Genomic DNA, 13,723 nt, shown 5'->3' on the forward strand with positions numbered 1-13,723 from the left:
GAGGAAGCCGCACTGTGGGAGAAACGGAGCAGTACAAACCATATCAGGCACAAGGAAGGAGGCCCTGAGGGAAGGGTGAAGTAGATATTGAGGAAGTGGGGGCTACTGTGGGGAAGTGGCCCAGGGAATTGTATGCGTCCTGTTTCCAAAAGGTCAGCTACCATAGCTGATACTATTAGGATCCCTGGGCTAGAGCCCAGAGTAGAGGGCAGCCCCGGGCTCCCTCCCAAATTAATCACTGAGACTGGAGGACAACAGAGACTGTGCAAGGGAGAGTAGCTTCTCCTCACCTCCCTTGCTGGCTTATGATGAAAATGGCTCAGTAAGCTGTGACCCTTGCCCCTACGGAGAGAAGGGCTACGTGGAGGGTCACAGTGAGCCTCTGAGGCTAGCGAAATCCGCCAGGAAGTGTGGGACCCAGGGAGACAAGGACAGAGCTTTATCATAGTAGATTGAAATAGCAGACACATGCCTAACTTTTTTATTTACTAGGATTCACTATTCCAAAAGTAAGATTATTTAAAGCAAACATTCTTAAGACTTCTTCTCATGAAACCTTTATTTGTACACCTCTACCCCGATAGAACGCTGTCCTCGGGAGCCAAAAAATCTTACCGCATTATAGGTGAAACTGCGCTATATCGAACTTGCTTTGATCCGCCAGAGCGTGCAGCCCTGCCCCCCTGGAGTGCTGCTTTACTGCGTTACATCCAAATTCGTGTTATATCGGGTCGCGTTATATCGGGGTAGAGGTGTACTTTCAAGGACTAACATATATGAGAGAAAACACTTTCCATTTCATTTTTAGTCATGCCTCTTCTGTGAATTAATGTTAAAGTGTTGTGATAACAAAGGTTTTACGTATGTGAATAAAATCTTCAAGCAGAGAAATAGCAAGTCAGTTATAAAGTCTGAAACAAACCAAACCAAACAAGATGCCAAAAAAATTTAACAGACTGAATACAGCACTGATACTGAAGTCAAATGAACACAAAAGGATGAGAATAGCTGCAGATGTTTCAAAGTATGAGGGAAAATAACCATGATTTCAAAGTGATTCTGTTCTGAAAAGTGATGGCAAAAAGGCATTATTAAAAGGTTCCAGGCTTATGGTGTCTCACCAATTCGTAACAGTTTTTTTCAGTTCACAAATAAGAAGAGGATTTTGCTTAAACGAAGGTATCCTTTTGGACAGTGAAGTTACACAGGTATAACTGAGGCCATAGTTTGACCTACAGCAGAGGTGGGCAAAGTATGGCCCACGGGCCACATCCGGCCCGCGGGACCGTCCTGCCTGGCCCCTGAACTCCCAGCCGTGGAGGCTAGCCTCCCGGCCCCTCCCCTGCTACTTCCCCTGCCCTGTAGCCTCAGCTCACTGCGCTGCCGGGCAGCTCAGCACAGGCGCACCCCCCGCGGGGAGGGCAGGAAGGGAGGCTCACCCACAGCCTCGGGGGAGCAGGCGGGAGGTGCAGGTGGCAGGAGCATGGCGAACGCAGCCGGAAGAGTACCGGGCGGCCGCACAGCCGGCCAAAGAGAAGCGGCGCTTTAAAGGGGAAATCGCCACTTCTCTCCGGCTGCGCAGCTGCCACTGTTCCTCCTTACTCCTCCGCCCATGTTCGTAGGGCCACATTTCGAAAGGGGCTGGGGGGAGGGCGTTGGATAGGGGGTGGGGTCCCAGGGGGGCGGTTAGGGGCAGGGGGTCCCGGGAGAGGGTGCGGGGTCCCGGGAGGCGGTTGAGGGGGGGGTCACAGGAGGGGGCGGTCAGTGGACACGGAGGGGGGATTGGATAGTGGGTGGGAGTCCCGGGGAGCCTGTCGGGGGCGGGGATGTGGAGAGGGGTCAGGTGGGCAGTCAGGGAACTGGGAGCAGGGCGGCTGGATAAGCGGTAGGGTCCCGGGGGCGCGGTTAGGGGCACGGGGTCCCGGGAGGGGGCAGTCAGGGGATGGGGGAGGTTGCATAAGGGGCGGGGTCCCAGGAGGTGGTTGGGGGGGTCACAGGAGGGGGCAGTCAGGGGACGGGGGGGGTTGGATAGCAGGTGGGATTCCCGGGGGGCCTGTCGGGGGCGGGGATGTGGATAGGGGTCGGGGGGCAGTCAGGGACTGGGAGCAGGGCGGTTGGATAGGGGGTAGGGTCCTGGGGGGGCGGTTAAGGGCAGGGGGTCCCGGGAGGGAGTGGTTAGGGAACAAGGAGCAGGGGGGGTTGGATGGGTCGGGAGTTCTGAGGGGGGCAGTCAGGAGGTGGGAAGTGGGAGGGGGCAGATAGGGGGCAGGGGCCAAGCTGTTTAGGGAGGCACAGCCTTCCTTACCCGGCCCTCCATACCACTTCGCAACCCTGATGTGGCCCTTGGGCCAAAAAGTTTGCCCACCCTGACCTATAGCAGATTTATTGCTGGTGATATGTGAAAGAAAAAAAACCACAAGCTTGTCTCCGAATGTAGGTTGATTTGCAGAGCTGGCAGTTAGATAAACTATCTTTTTATTTATAATGTGAGCAAATATAACACGGAATTTGCAAGTCAATAAATAAGGAAGACCATAATTTCAGAAATTTTTCAGATGATAGCACACTTTTAAAGCTGTCTTTCGGCACCTCAAAAAACCTCAAATGTTACTTTAACCTTAATTGCTTTAAAGATATTTTGCAAAGAACTGCATGTTGAATGCTCCAAGTAAGCAGGTTAAGAGGGGACATTCTAAAACATACCCTCCAGTTTACTTTGTGTTTTATTGTTTCCTCTTTCACAGTAAACAGGAGAGGAAACATTTTAAAAATAGGAAAATGTTATCATAAAGTCACAAAAACTTTGCAGGGGCAGTATGGAACAGGTGTAGTACCTGAAAGTACTTTTAATCTGACTTTTAAAAAGTTTACTAGATTACTAGATTTCCCAGTGATGTATCTAAATGTATGATCAATCTTATATTTTCTTTGTTTGACATAATAAAAAGGCAAGTTTTACTCCACATTATCCTAACAAGTTTCCTATAGTTGGTTCACCAACATGTTCCCCTTATATCTTTAATTGCACACTTTGTAGGGAAAGGAAAACCTTCTAGCGTCTACACCATATTTCCTAGAATCCAACTTGGAAATTAATATTTGGGACACTATGCATCAAAATTCTGTTCTCAGCAATGCCTATGCCACAGAAGTTAGTGGGGTTACAGAGATGTAACTTTTCACAGAATTGGCCCTATATTTGTTAGGGAGAGAAGGTGAACAAAGGTGGGGTGTTTTTTTTTTAAATGTAACATACTTTCACAGAAAAGTTGCACTCATTTACAGGACTACAATTTTGTGAAATGAGAAACAGTAGCACAAATGCACTAAACTAAATTGTTAAGGACAAGAAGTTACATGGGAAACTGTTAGAGTTGTTGTGCAGAAACCTGATGTTTATTTCTCTAAAGCAAAAAATGGCCACTTTGATTAAATCAAAACAGAATTATAGACACTTTAGTAATGAAAAGTTAATTTGTAAACCTAGTGACCAATTTATTTATTTAAGATCTTAAATTCATCAGCAACCACTGTTAGGAATGTGAAATATCTTTACGGTTCTGTGAATAAATACCACGTAGCTTGCCCTAATTCTGTAATAGGTCACTTGGCTCCATTTGACACTCAGTTCTTATTTTACTTTACCTGTTTTTCTATGTTTCGTAGAAGTAAAGTAGGGCTGCTTGGTGACATTTCAAAATCGTGTTCCGGCAAAGAATCCTGTCTCTCAAGGTTAGCTTGAGAATTCCCCGTGGTGTTTAATAAAGCTTCTGGGTTTGTCAATTGTGTTTGCTTCTTCAAAATGTCTTTTGGAAGTGGGAATTCTTCTAAGATCACCATCCCCTAGACAACAGCAATTGAAAACAGTTGGTGGACAACAAATTAACCTTCCTAAATCATTTTCAAGTGGCAGTCAACCTGGAACATACCTCTTAAGCCCACAGCAACTCTTTGGAACAGTTTTGAGTATGCCCAGTACATACAATATGTAAATACTACTTAATGAATTTAAGTGATAGTAAAGCTGTAACATTCATTTTTTTCCTTAGCAGCGCTAAATCTACAATGTGTCATAGGACTGCTTCAGAGCCTGTGCCAAAATTCAAATTAGAAATCCATACTTGATTATATCAAGTATGTGATCCTTTGCCTGAAGTTTTACGATGATTTCCTCTTTGTAGAAAAAAAAACCACCAGCCTTTGATTTCCAAGTTAGTTAACATCTTTACAGCTCAGAGGTTTACTCTGCAAGTCTTTAAAATGTTCCCTTCCCCCTCCCCCACCCACTGCTGCCACCCACGCAAAATGTCAAGGTTTCTCTCCCTAATCTATCAAAGCATGAAACAACACAAACAGTCTTTCATCATAATTCAAGATAAATTGGTGGGTTTTTTTGAGTTATGCATTTTCTTGGTTTTGTATTTATGGAGGCAACAATCCTATATAAAGTATTTTTCTATGAATCCCATTGTTCTTCAAGGCCATCTGCAGGAATAAGATATCAGCCTCAATGTATTTTTGCGGTATCTCATCTGGAGTATAAATAGTTTAAAAAGATAAATATCGCCTTTCATAGTAATGAACACCAGATGTTTTAAAAAAAACAAACAAAAAAAAACACTTTACTTTGTTCTCCACAAGAAATATTACAAAAATAAAGTGTAAAAAGCATTGAAATCAGTTTCCTAAAATAAGAAACTGCAAAGTCAGAGACATTATTGCATATAGTAAAATAAAACAATAACCAAAACAGAGCTTTGAGACAACCAAACCTATTTCCTCAACTGGTCATGCTAAACTGCCATTAGCCTGAACGTACATGTTTCTTCTCCATTTAGCAAAGCGTACAGAAACTTGGAATTTGGTGGCATTAGCTGGGAGCGTAAATCTGGTACTTAGAGCTATCCAGATATAAATCAGAGCTACTATTCAGTGATGAAAGGATGGGATCTTCCCACTTCATCTTCTCATGTTTTGATTTCTAATGAGTGTGCTCACTTAAAAGTTATGGAGGAAGAAGGAACGGTATGATGTGGAACTCAATCAAGAAGCCTCTATAGCTTCTAATACCCAATAGGAAGATGGTCTCTGCCTTTGCTGAGGCTCCTGTGATGCTTCCATGTTTGTGATTTTATTGGATGGTCCTCCCCAACATCACAATGACACCTTGAGTCCTGCCTCAGTGGCAACTAGCCCTAGAATCTAGAATAAGGATTTTTTTTTTTTAGAAGGAAAACTGGGAGGGACATAAGCAACATGGAGATGCCCTTGTCTTCTTGAATCTCTCCATTGACCTTTCAGGGTCTCTTCAAGTTCTATGAGATAGGTATAGATCGATAGTATTGTTCAAACTAAACAGCAAGTTGTGTACCCAAGAGCAAAGTTAAAAACGGAAGAACTGCTGCAGTGAACCTAGGTGTGGTAATTATATGAAGATATACCCATCTCATAGAACTGGAAGGGACCTTGAAGGTCACTGAGTCGAGTCCAGTCCCCTGCCTTCACAGCAGGACCAAGTACCGTCCCTGACAGATTTTTGCCCCAGATCCCTAAATGGCCCCCTCAAGATTGAACTCACAACCCTGGGTTTAGCAGGCCAATGCTCAAACCACTGAGCTATCCCTCCCCACATGACCTACATGTCCACTGAATGGAAATGTTTGCAGACATACTGGCCCTCCATCAGGCTGGTTCTGGTTTCTCTGTGCTAATTATCAGGCGATGGTCCAGGTGTGACTAACGCTTATCCCAAACATAAGTGTACTTTACCATTATCATATATGATAATTTGAGGTCCCCACAGCCAGAGCAGCTGAAAACTAGGCCTTGTGACCAGAGAAATCCAGTTTCTTCTAATCCTTCTCTTAGGTCAAAAGGAAGGATCTGCCAGCCTTGAATCTCTCTAATGCAAGCTGACAGTCACAGACCTTGGTTCAGGGTGGAGGAAAAAGAAAATTCAAATCCTTTTTGTTGCATTTTGTAAAGTAATCATGTCTCTTTGCCATTCACATCAACAAAAGACTTTTAGAACAAGAGAAAAATACGTAGTTCGAGCCTACTTTGATATTTGCTATGGCAATCTTCCCTTGATTTTCTAGTATGCAGCTTATTTATTACTTGTTTTGTGTGGTACTCAAAAAGGCACAAAGCACGATTCAGTTATAGTAGATACTCTACAAACAAAAAGGAAGACACACAGTCCCTGCCCTGAAGAATTTACAATCTAAACACAACATTCAAAAAGAGAAGAAGAAAGGGAAAGAACACACAAGCCACATGATGCAGGCAAAAGTCCATTTTTTAAAAACTGTTTTTCATTGGAGTTTTTTTAATTAATATATTGCACAACTGGAGTGGGAGAGGGGAAAGAAGAAAGGAAAGGAGTTAACAGAAACAAGAGACTTTAAAAAAGGAAGGGATGAGAGACATTAACAGGGGAGGGTTAGGGGTTGGGAGAAACAAAAAGGAAAGGGGAAGAGGAATGGAGAGAAGGTGGGAGGATAAGGAGAGGAGGCTGGCCTGTAGCCAGGGGGACTGTAAGCAGAAATGGTTGGAAAATGGAAGTGAGAGTTGCCACAGAAAAATACAATAAAAAAGAAATATGTTTTTTTTGTTGGTCAACCCCCGCCCCCCCCAAAAAACCGAGAACCTGAAAACCAAAGCATTTAGTTTTGGCAACAGAGCAGTTTTTGGTTTTCCAATGACTTTTTATGGGTGACTGTTTTCCAATGAGAAGAGTCTCTCGGCTCCCTAGAGCCCTGCTCTTCCTCCTCTGAATCCATATGGGTAGGGAAGAGGGATTGCTCTCACCTGGTACCCCTGGATGCCAACAGAGTGGGATCTCCCCCCATACCACTCTAGTTTAGTGTTCAAACTAGATGTTTCACCTCCCCAAAACATTGTAAACTCACATTTGTTTCATATTAAAAAAATCCCAAATCATAAAATTTAGAATTAAAAATTTAGCATTAGAATTTGTGCGCTAAGTGTACTACCTGCCAGCCAAGAGACCGAAAAGAAAGAGTTAGTCAATCAGCTTTCATGCCTTTTCATAGCTACTGCCTTGGTACAATATTCAAACTATACAAATCAAATCCCCAATTATTTTAAAAACTGAAACAGGATAAACAATCTAAACGGCAAAGCAAACAGATATCGACATTCACTAAGTAATATAAAGCCAAAGACTGAACAACACTGTTGATAAAAGGGGATGAAAAATTGCAAAGGATGTGATTAAAAATATAGGGCCAAATCATCCCCATCCACTTGCAGAAGCAGAGAGAAATTCCAATCTGAGGAGACTGACCCAGATGTGAGGGAGGAAGTATCACTTCTGCAGCATTATCCTCTCAGAAGGGATGGGGTTGGGACACATACCTCCTACCACTAAGGAAATACATGATTAAGAATACTGGCTCTTAGTCACTGCCATGTTGCATATTTCTTTCCAACCCCCCCCCCAGTCATGCTGATAGGTGTGGGGTGTGAAGGGGTGCAGAGACAGAGGACATACATATAGGCACTACATGGATTTCAAGAGTTCCATGGGTGGACCTCCTTGATAGTTCCACAGAGGGAGAGGGGCAAAGCAAGCCCTAGAAACTATTTCCACCACCACCCCTACAACAGGAACAATTAGTGAGCAGGAACTTGACGAGTTTTTGGCTTCCTATGCAGGGAATGAGTTGGCTGGCCTACAGAACTGAAGTGCTAAGAATAGCGTGATTTAGCATAACATTCCTAAAACATTATCAGAGTTTAGCAATCTTGACTTCCTTACTTTTTATTTCAAACCTGTGCAAACAAAACAGTTGATATCATACTGTAATTTTAATTATAATTAGCATTTGACATATTCAAAGCACTGTACTGTAAAAACATTAACTTATTAGTCCCCAAAATATTTTTATATAGTAGGCACGAAAAATTACTGTTTCTTTTTTATAGATAGGGAAACTAAAGTCCCTTTCCTAAAGCCACAGTGAATCAGTGACAGAGCAGGGATTGGAACTCAGGAGTCCCTGACTCCCAACCCTGTGCTCATGCCCTCTAGATCACCATGCTTCTTGTTTCTGACATCTTCTCATTAACCTTTGTAATTCTTTGCAATACTTTGCTTGGATACCAGAACTGTTAAAAAAAAAAATTACTGGAGACACTGTACATGGATTATTTGAAGAGCCCACTTATGAGCACAGAGACAATACCTTGGTGGCTCGTATCTGCCTGTGAAGGTCAGTTAGTTGTTGGATTTTGTATTCTAGCTCTGAAATCTGGGCTTGAAGCCATGTCCAACGGCAGCCAACTTTAGCTCGGTCTACAAGCCACTTCCATTCAGAACTATAGTTGCTGTGAAGAAGATGAAATACTGGTTAGTCCAAGAATAAAGACAAGCACATTTTAACAAATGCACTTTCAACTGCTGCAAGCATCTCACTTGCCTTCAGAGGACATCTAATTAGGTTAACACAATACAACATCAGCATCTCATTTCCTTAATTAAGAACTGGTACAAGTTCATTGCACCCAACGTTATATTCATCATTCAACAGATATTGCAGCTTTCCTATACAAAGCTGTTTTTCTCTTATATATTCCAAAAGCAAGAGGAACTACTGAACTAGATCAGTTAAAGCAAGTTACAGATTTTAAAAGAATTCCAATAAATCTACTAGCAAAACCCAAACCACTTCTATTTCTGTCAAGTCATACTGATGACTTCCACAAGCCTCCATAGATGTCATCTCACTGACAATTCTATTCTGATAAGGCACGACTCAACAGTTAGCAATTATATATGCCATGCTACTCAAAGCTGTAACTGTACAGTAGGTTAGGTTTATTTTATTTTTTTAACCAATTTTATGAGCACAATTACAGATTTGTGTGATTCAAGTGTTATGTTTTAAGAAATTCCTCTCCAGGACTGTTAAATTACCTACTTTGTACAATGTGATACGTATCCGTTTATTTTCTGTAATGACTAGTAGAGTTCTAAACAGACCTCTTGATATTATTAAGTCAAGTTCATCCCTGGTGTCAATGAATTTTGGTCAATGTGCCTATTAAGTAAATAGATCGCATATGGTACTTCACCCCGCAAAGAGTTATTTTAACATTCAAATGTATTTGAGTCGCAGGGTCACAAAAAGCAGTATTTCAACATGTAACTTCTGTGGTACTCTGTGCCTCAAAGCAACACCCTGGAACCCCCATATTCACCATTGTCATATAATTATGATATGTTTTGTACGAAGTATGCCTTGTGATGTATCATTTTAAAAGTCTTGATCTGCTGAACATTAATATCCTGTTGGATTGTGTGTGCTATCATTGTATGTGAAGTTATGATGTTTTGCTGTATGTGCATTAATGAAATATGTCAGAAGGTTGGTAACACCCACAACCAGCCTTTTAGGTATAACAATGGAGGAGCAAGATATGCTGATGGTCCACTAAAGGGAATCCACACTCCCCAGGACTATCCCAGAAACTGTATATGGAGACTTCTCAGTGATAGCACATAGACAATGAAGGCTGCTTGACCCACATCATAGCAAAGGTTCTTTCCAGGAAGCTGGAAGAAACTATAAAAGAGAGGAAGTATCACCACCACTTGGCTTCACTCCCCCCACAACTCAACACCTGGAAACATGTTTGGAGGACAAAGACTTTGAACTGGGGAGGTGATCCGGGCTGGAGGAGAATTCCAGCCTGTGTACTGAAGATCTGTAACCTGTTTGTACTATCAAGGTGAGACACTATCTGATTCAAATCCTGTTTAGTGCACAGAACTTGGAAAAACCCTCTTCACCAAGATCAACAACACTAAACACAAGAGGAATTGCCTACACAGGTGGAAAGAGGAAGAATGAGCTAGTCTTATGTCACTTATATGGTATGAAGACAGCGTGCCAGTAAAGATATCCATGCTCAGATACCAAACTACAATGGATAAAGAAAGAGCTTGTTAAACTATGAAATACATTATTTGATGAAAACAGGTCATTATCAGTAGTGGAGTATCTGTACCCTTATCCTTCACATGCAAAAAAAAAAAGGCATTTTATTGTTATTATTTTGCAGTATCAGATCTTGGACTAACTGTATTCACAGCCAATTCTGCCATCAAGTATGTATTTATCATTCCCTCTAAAGTCAATGTGAGTTGCATGCCCACATCTGAGAGCAGACTTTGGCCCGTGATACAGCATGGCCAGAGGGCAGCAGGAAAGGGTTAGAAGGGAGCCTTATTCCCTGTAGAGGGAAGAAAGTTTGCTATAGATTAATTAGAGCACCTGAAGCCAATTAGAGCACCTGAAGTCAGACACCTGATAAAAAACCCCTGCTTCAATCAGACAGGGGAAGGAGTTGGAGCAGAGAAGATTGGTGTTGAAGCAGAGAGCAGTTTGAAGGAGTAGAAACAGAGTGGATTGGTGTTAGAGCAGTTTGGAGGGAAGCAGAGGAAAGTTTGGAGAAGTGCTGCGGTGGGCTAAAAAGACCAAGACCCTAGGTAAAGGGGCACCTGGCTTGTGTAGAGGGAGGGCAGGAAGTCCTCCCCCCGCCCACAAGCTGAAGGGCAGGAGAGGGAAGTAGCCCAGGGGAAGGAACCGCTAGTTCAAGTGGTTTACCACTATCCCTAGGGCCCATGGGCTGGGACCCGGAGTAGAGGGCGGGCCCGGGTCCGGGTCCCTCCCTCTCCACTCCCCTCCTCTAGGACACTAGTTGGGCAGTTAATATTCCAGTTCAGGGGCAAGAAATGGCGCCCTGAACCCCCCCCCCCAAGAAGAGAAAGCACGAGACCCATCATAGTAGTGCCAGCAATTTGCCACACGTCTTAGAATAATTTAACTGTAAACATACACTGTATTCATTTAAGTTTTCATAACGCTATTAAATTAGACTATAGTATATATGCCCTTAGGTCACCCTGAAAGGAAGTGTTTCCAGTGGTTAGAGTAGGCCACTGGATATCAGGATTGCCACAACGGTGAAAATTTAAGAGGGGGAAAAAAAACACGCTTAAGATGCATAATTTTGCCCAACTGTGAAAACTGAAATTGATAAAAATAGAAACAATGCTTAAAAATAAACACTGATATCTACTGAAATGATAAAAAATACAAAATGGAATTCTGTGAAGCCTACTTATGATGGATACAAGTAGAACACACATAATTTATCCACGTATTCCTTTTGTGAACAAAAGGACAAAAGTGAATGGGATAAAATAATAGTGAGGACGGAGTACTAGATCATTCTGTATAGTGTACAGCTAATATATTAAGTCATCCCAATAAAGTGGCAAGTAGAGGATCATACTTACAGTGAAACTACAGGGAGGGAAGGCTGTAATAAGACCATGCAGAGGGACTCTGCACTCCTATGAATACCTCTGAACTCTGCCCTCTGACTGTACATGTGCATGAGCGGGGAGAAGCTCTCTCAAGGCAGGGCCAGTGGGACCAATAACTATACAGATCCACAGAACAAAGCTCCATGAAGGGGGTACGAAGCTACTACTATAAACCAGGAGATTATAGTAGATGTTACAGAGTAGAAGCCCCATGCTCTAGTTCTACATTGGGAAAGGGACAAGAAAGGACACAGATATTTTCTGTATATGTCCTCACTACAAAGCCTGTTTACTCAGTTTCTGTGCTGGCAATGAGAATTTGGCCCTATCCTCATATACTTATAGACAGCAATACCAAGTGTGTTTTCCTCTGTACAACCCCAGACCATTAGCAATGCTACATTTTCAGGATTCTCCATTTTTCAGTATGCTAGAAAGGTGAAACATTACTATTGCCAATGCTGAAACAGAGAGTAAATTATATTTTTTAAATGTGTTAAAATGATTAAGCCAACATAAGAACGGCCATACTGGCTCAGACAAAAGGTCCATCTAGCCCAGGGGTCTCAAACACGCGGCCCGTGGGCAGGGGTTATTTTCTGCGGCCCGCGAGTTCCCCGTGGCCCGTGGGGCCCCCCTGCCCTCCCCCAGCGTTTACCAAGAGTGGCTCCGGCCCGACGCGCACCGGGGGCAGGGCAGGCTCCCTGCCTGCCTGCCTGCCCTGCCCTGCCCCCGCACCGCTCCGGGAAGCGGACAGAACCTGGGGAAGGAGGGGCACAGGGGGGGTGTGGCTGTTGCTTCAGGCACCGCCCCCAGCAGCTCCCATTGGCCGCGGTTCCCCATCCCCTGACATGATGGGACTATTTCAAAGAAGCTGTTTTTCCATCTGAAATACTGTTTTGAATTCCTACTGTGTTGGTTAAATTGCAGCAGGTCAATCCTATGTGACTTGCATGGAAGAAAACAACAAATAAATACAGAAGAAAAACCAAACCACAAAAAGCTCAGACAAATTCAAGAAGTCAGAGTATAATCAAATCTATAATTAGAAGGAACTTGAGGCTGGCGGTGTAGGGGCAGTGCATTACAAGTCCAAGAAGAAATTCATTCCCGAGGCCAGTAAAGGCAGCCTGAGCCTAGATTGGCACTAAATGAAACCAAAATAAATGTATTATTACCACTACAAGTCACACCCAGCCTTCCTTGACTGGAAGGACAGACTTTAGTCCAAAAGCTGTTGATAGGACAAATGCATGAACAGTAAGGCTATCCTTCCTCCCCATCCCCAAACCCTCTGCATCCCAGCACCCACAAAGGAAAAAAAACAAAGAAAACAAAAAACTGAATGTGAGTGTGGAAAGTATTTGCAATTATATTTTAAAATATTGAGTTGAAGCCAGCAAGAATCTTTCTTAAAAAAAAATTATTTTACAAATGCTACCATTCATCAGTCAGCTGGGAAATATGTTTCAGCATTATCTAGAATTCAGCAGTGCCAAGAAACCTAAAAGGTAACTGAACTGTATGGAGAGGGGAACTGCTAACTGAAGTAAAAAGCAGCCTCATGCTATGCACGTATATTTTATTCTGAGAGGTTTCCTGCTTCTGCAAATATAGTTTGAAAAACAGGTCTTAAGTAGGAGTAACGGACAAGCAAATCAAGGAGAATTTAAGGGACAGAAGGAACACAGGATCAGGTTTTGCAGGGCTGGTCCAAATTTGGAGACAGCTGAGCAGACATTAGACTGGGCCATGCATTTTCAAGGGGCAGTATGTGATGACCTATATCCACCTGCCCCAAACACCTATGCCCTGAAAACTGTGGGGACTAGAGCCTCATCAGGGAGGAAGGTACTGGTGAGGATAAACAGCGTGCCCAGACTGGTACATGCATTTGTGGGGAGAGAGTTAGTGGACAATGAATGGAAGCTTCCTATAAAACAGAAGGAGGCACAAGCTTTAATGTGCCCACACCAGTGTTATCAGAAAGCAGTAAGAGCAACCTCCACTCTACAAAAATCATAGATCAGACTTCAAAAATCAGAACACTCGCTTAACTATCACAATTTTTTGCCTGCTTAATTTTTTCACCTTTAGGGTAATATCATCCACTCCCAGTTTGTATGAGATCACCTCAGATTCAAAAATTAAAACTTAAATACCTATACAAAAAAATGTAGGCTCCTTTTTCAGGACTCAGAGGTGACTCAGCTTACCCTCTCCTCTCCGGGTAGCTTCCATTCTGTCCTGCGCTATCCCCACTCTTCCTATCCTTTAATTAGGGAGGTGGCTAGAGAGGGACAGAAAAAACGGTTACCTACCTTTTCGTAACTGTTGTTCTTCGAGATGTGTTGTTCACGTCCA

General features: G+C 43.1%; 1 protein-coding gene across 2 annotated transcripts in view; it reads right to left on the bottom strand.

Annotated features, from left to right (window-relative positions):
- The window catches only part of KANSL1L (KAT8 regulatory NSL complex subunit 1 like), a 92,658-nt gene that overhangs the window by 57,089 nt on the left and 21,846 nt on the right, over positions 1-13,723 (bottom strand). For both annotated transcript variants that reach the window (XM_029910488.1, XM_029910487.1), the window contains exons 2-3: positions 8,211-8,352; positions 3,646-3,843 (exon numbers count right to left, since the gene is read on the bottom strand). In XM_029910488.1, coding sequence (XP_029766348.1) covers positions 3,646-3,843; positions 8,211-8,352 — 340 coding nt within the window. The remainder of the gene's footprint in view (positions 1-3,645; positions 3,844-8,210; positions 8,353-13,723) is intronic.

The sequence above is a fragment of the Terrapene carolina genome, unplaced genomic scaffold, assembly GCF_002925995.2.
Source record: "Terrapene carolina triunguis isolate 2854851 unplaced genomic scaffold, T_m_triunguis-2.0 Scaffold62, whole genome shotgun sequence".
Classification (NCBI taxonomy): domain Eukaryota; kingdom Metazoa; phylum Chordata; order Testudines; family Emydidae; genus Terrapene; species Terrapene triunguis.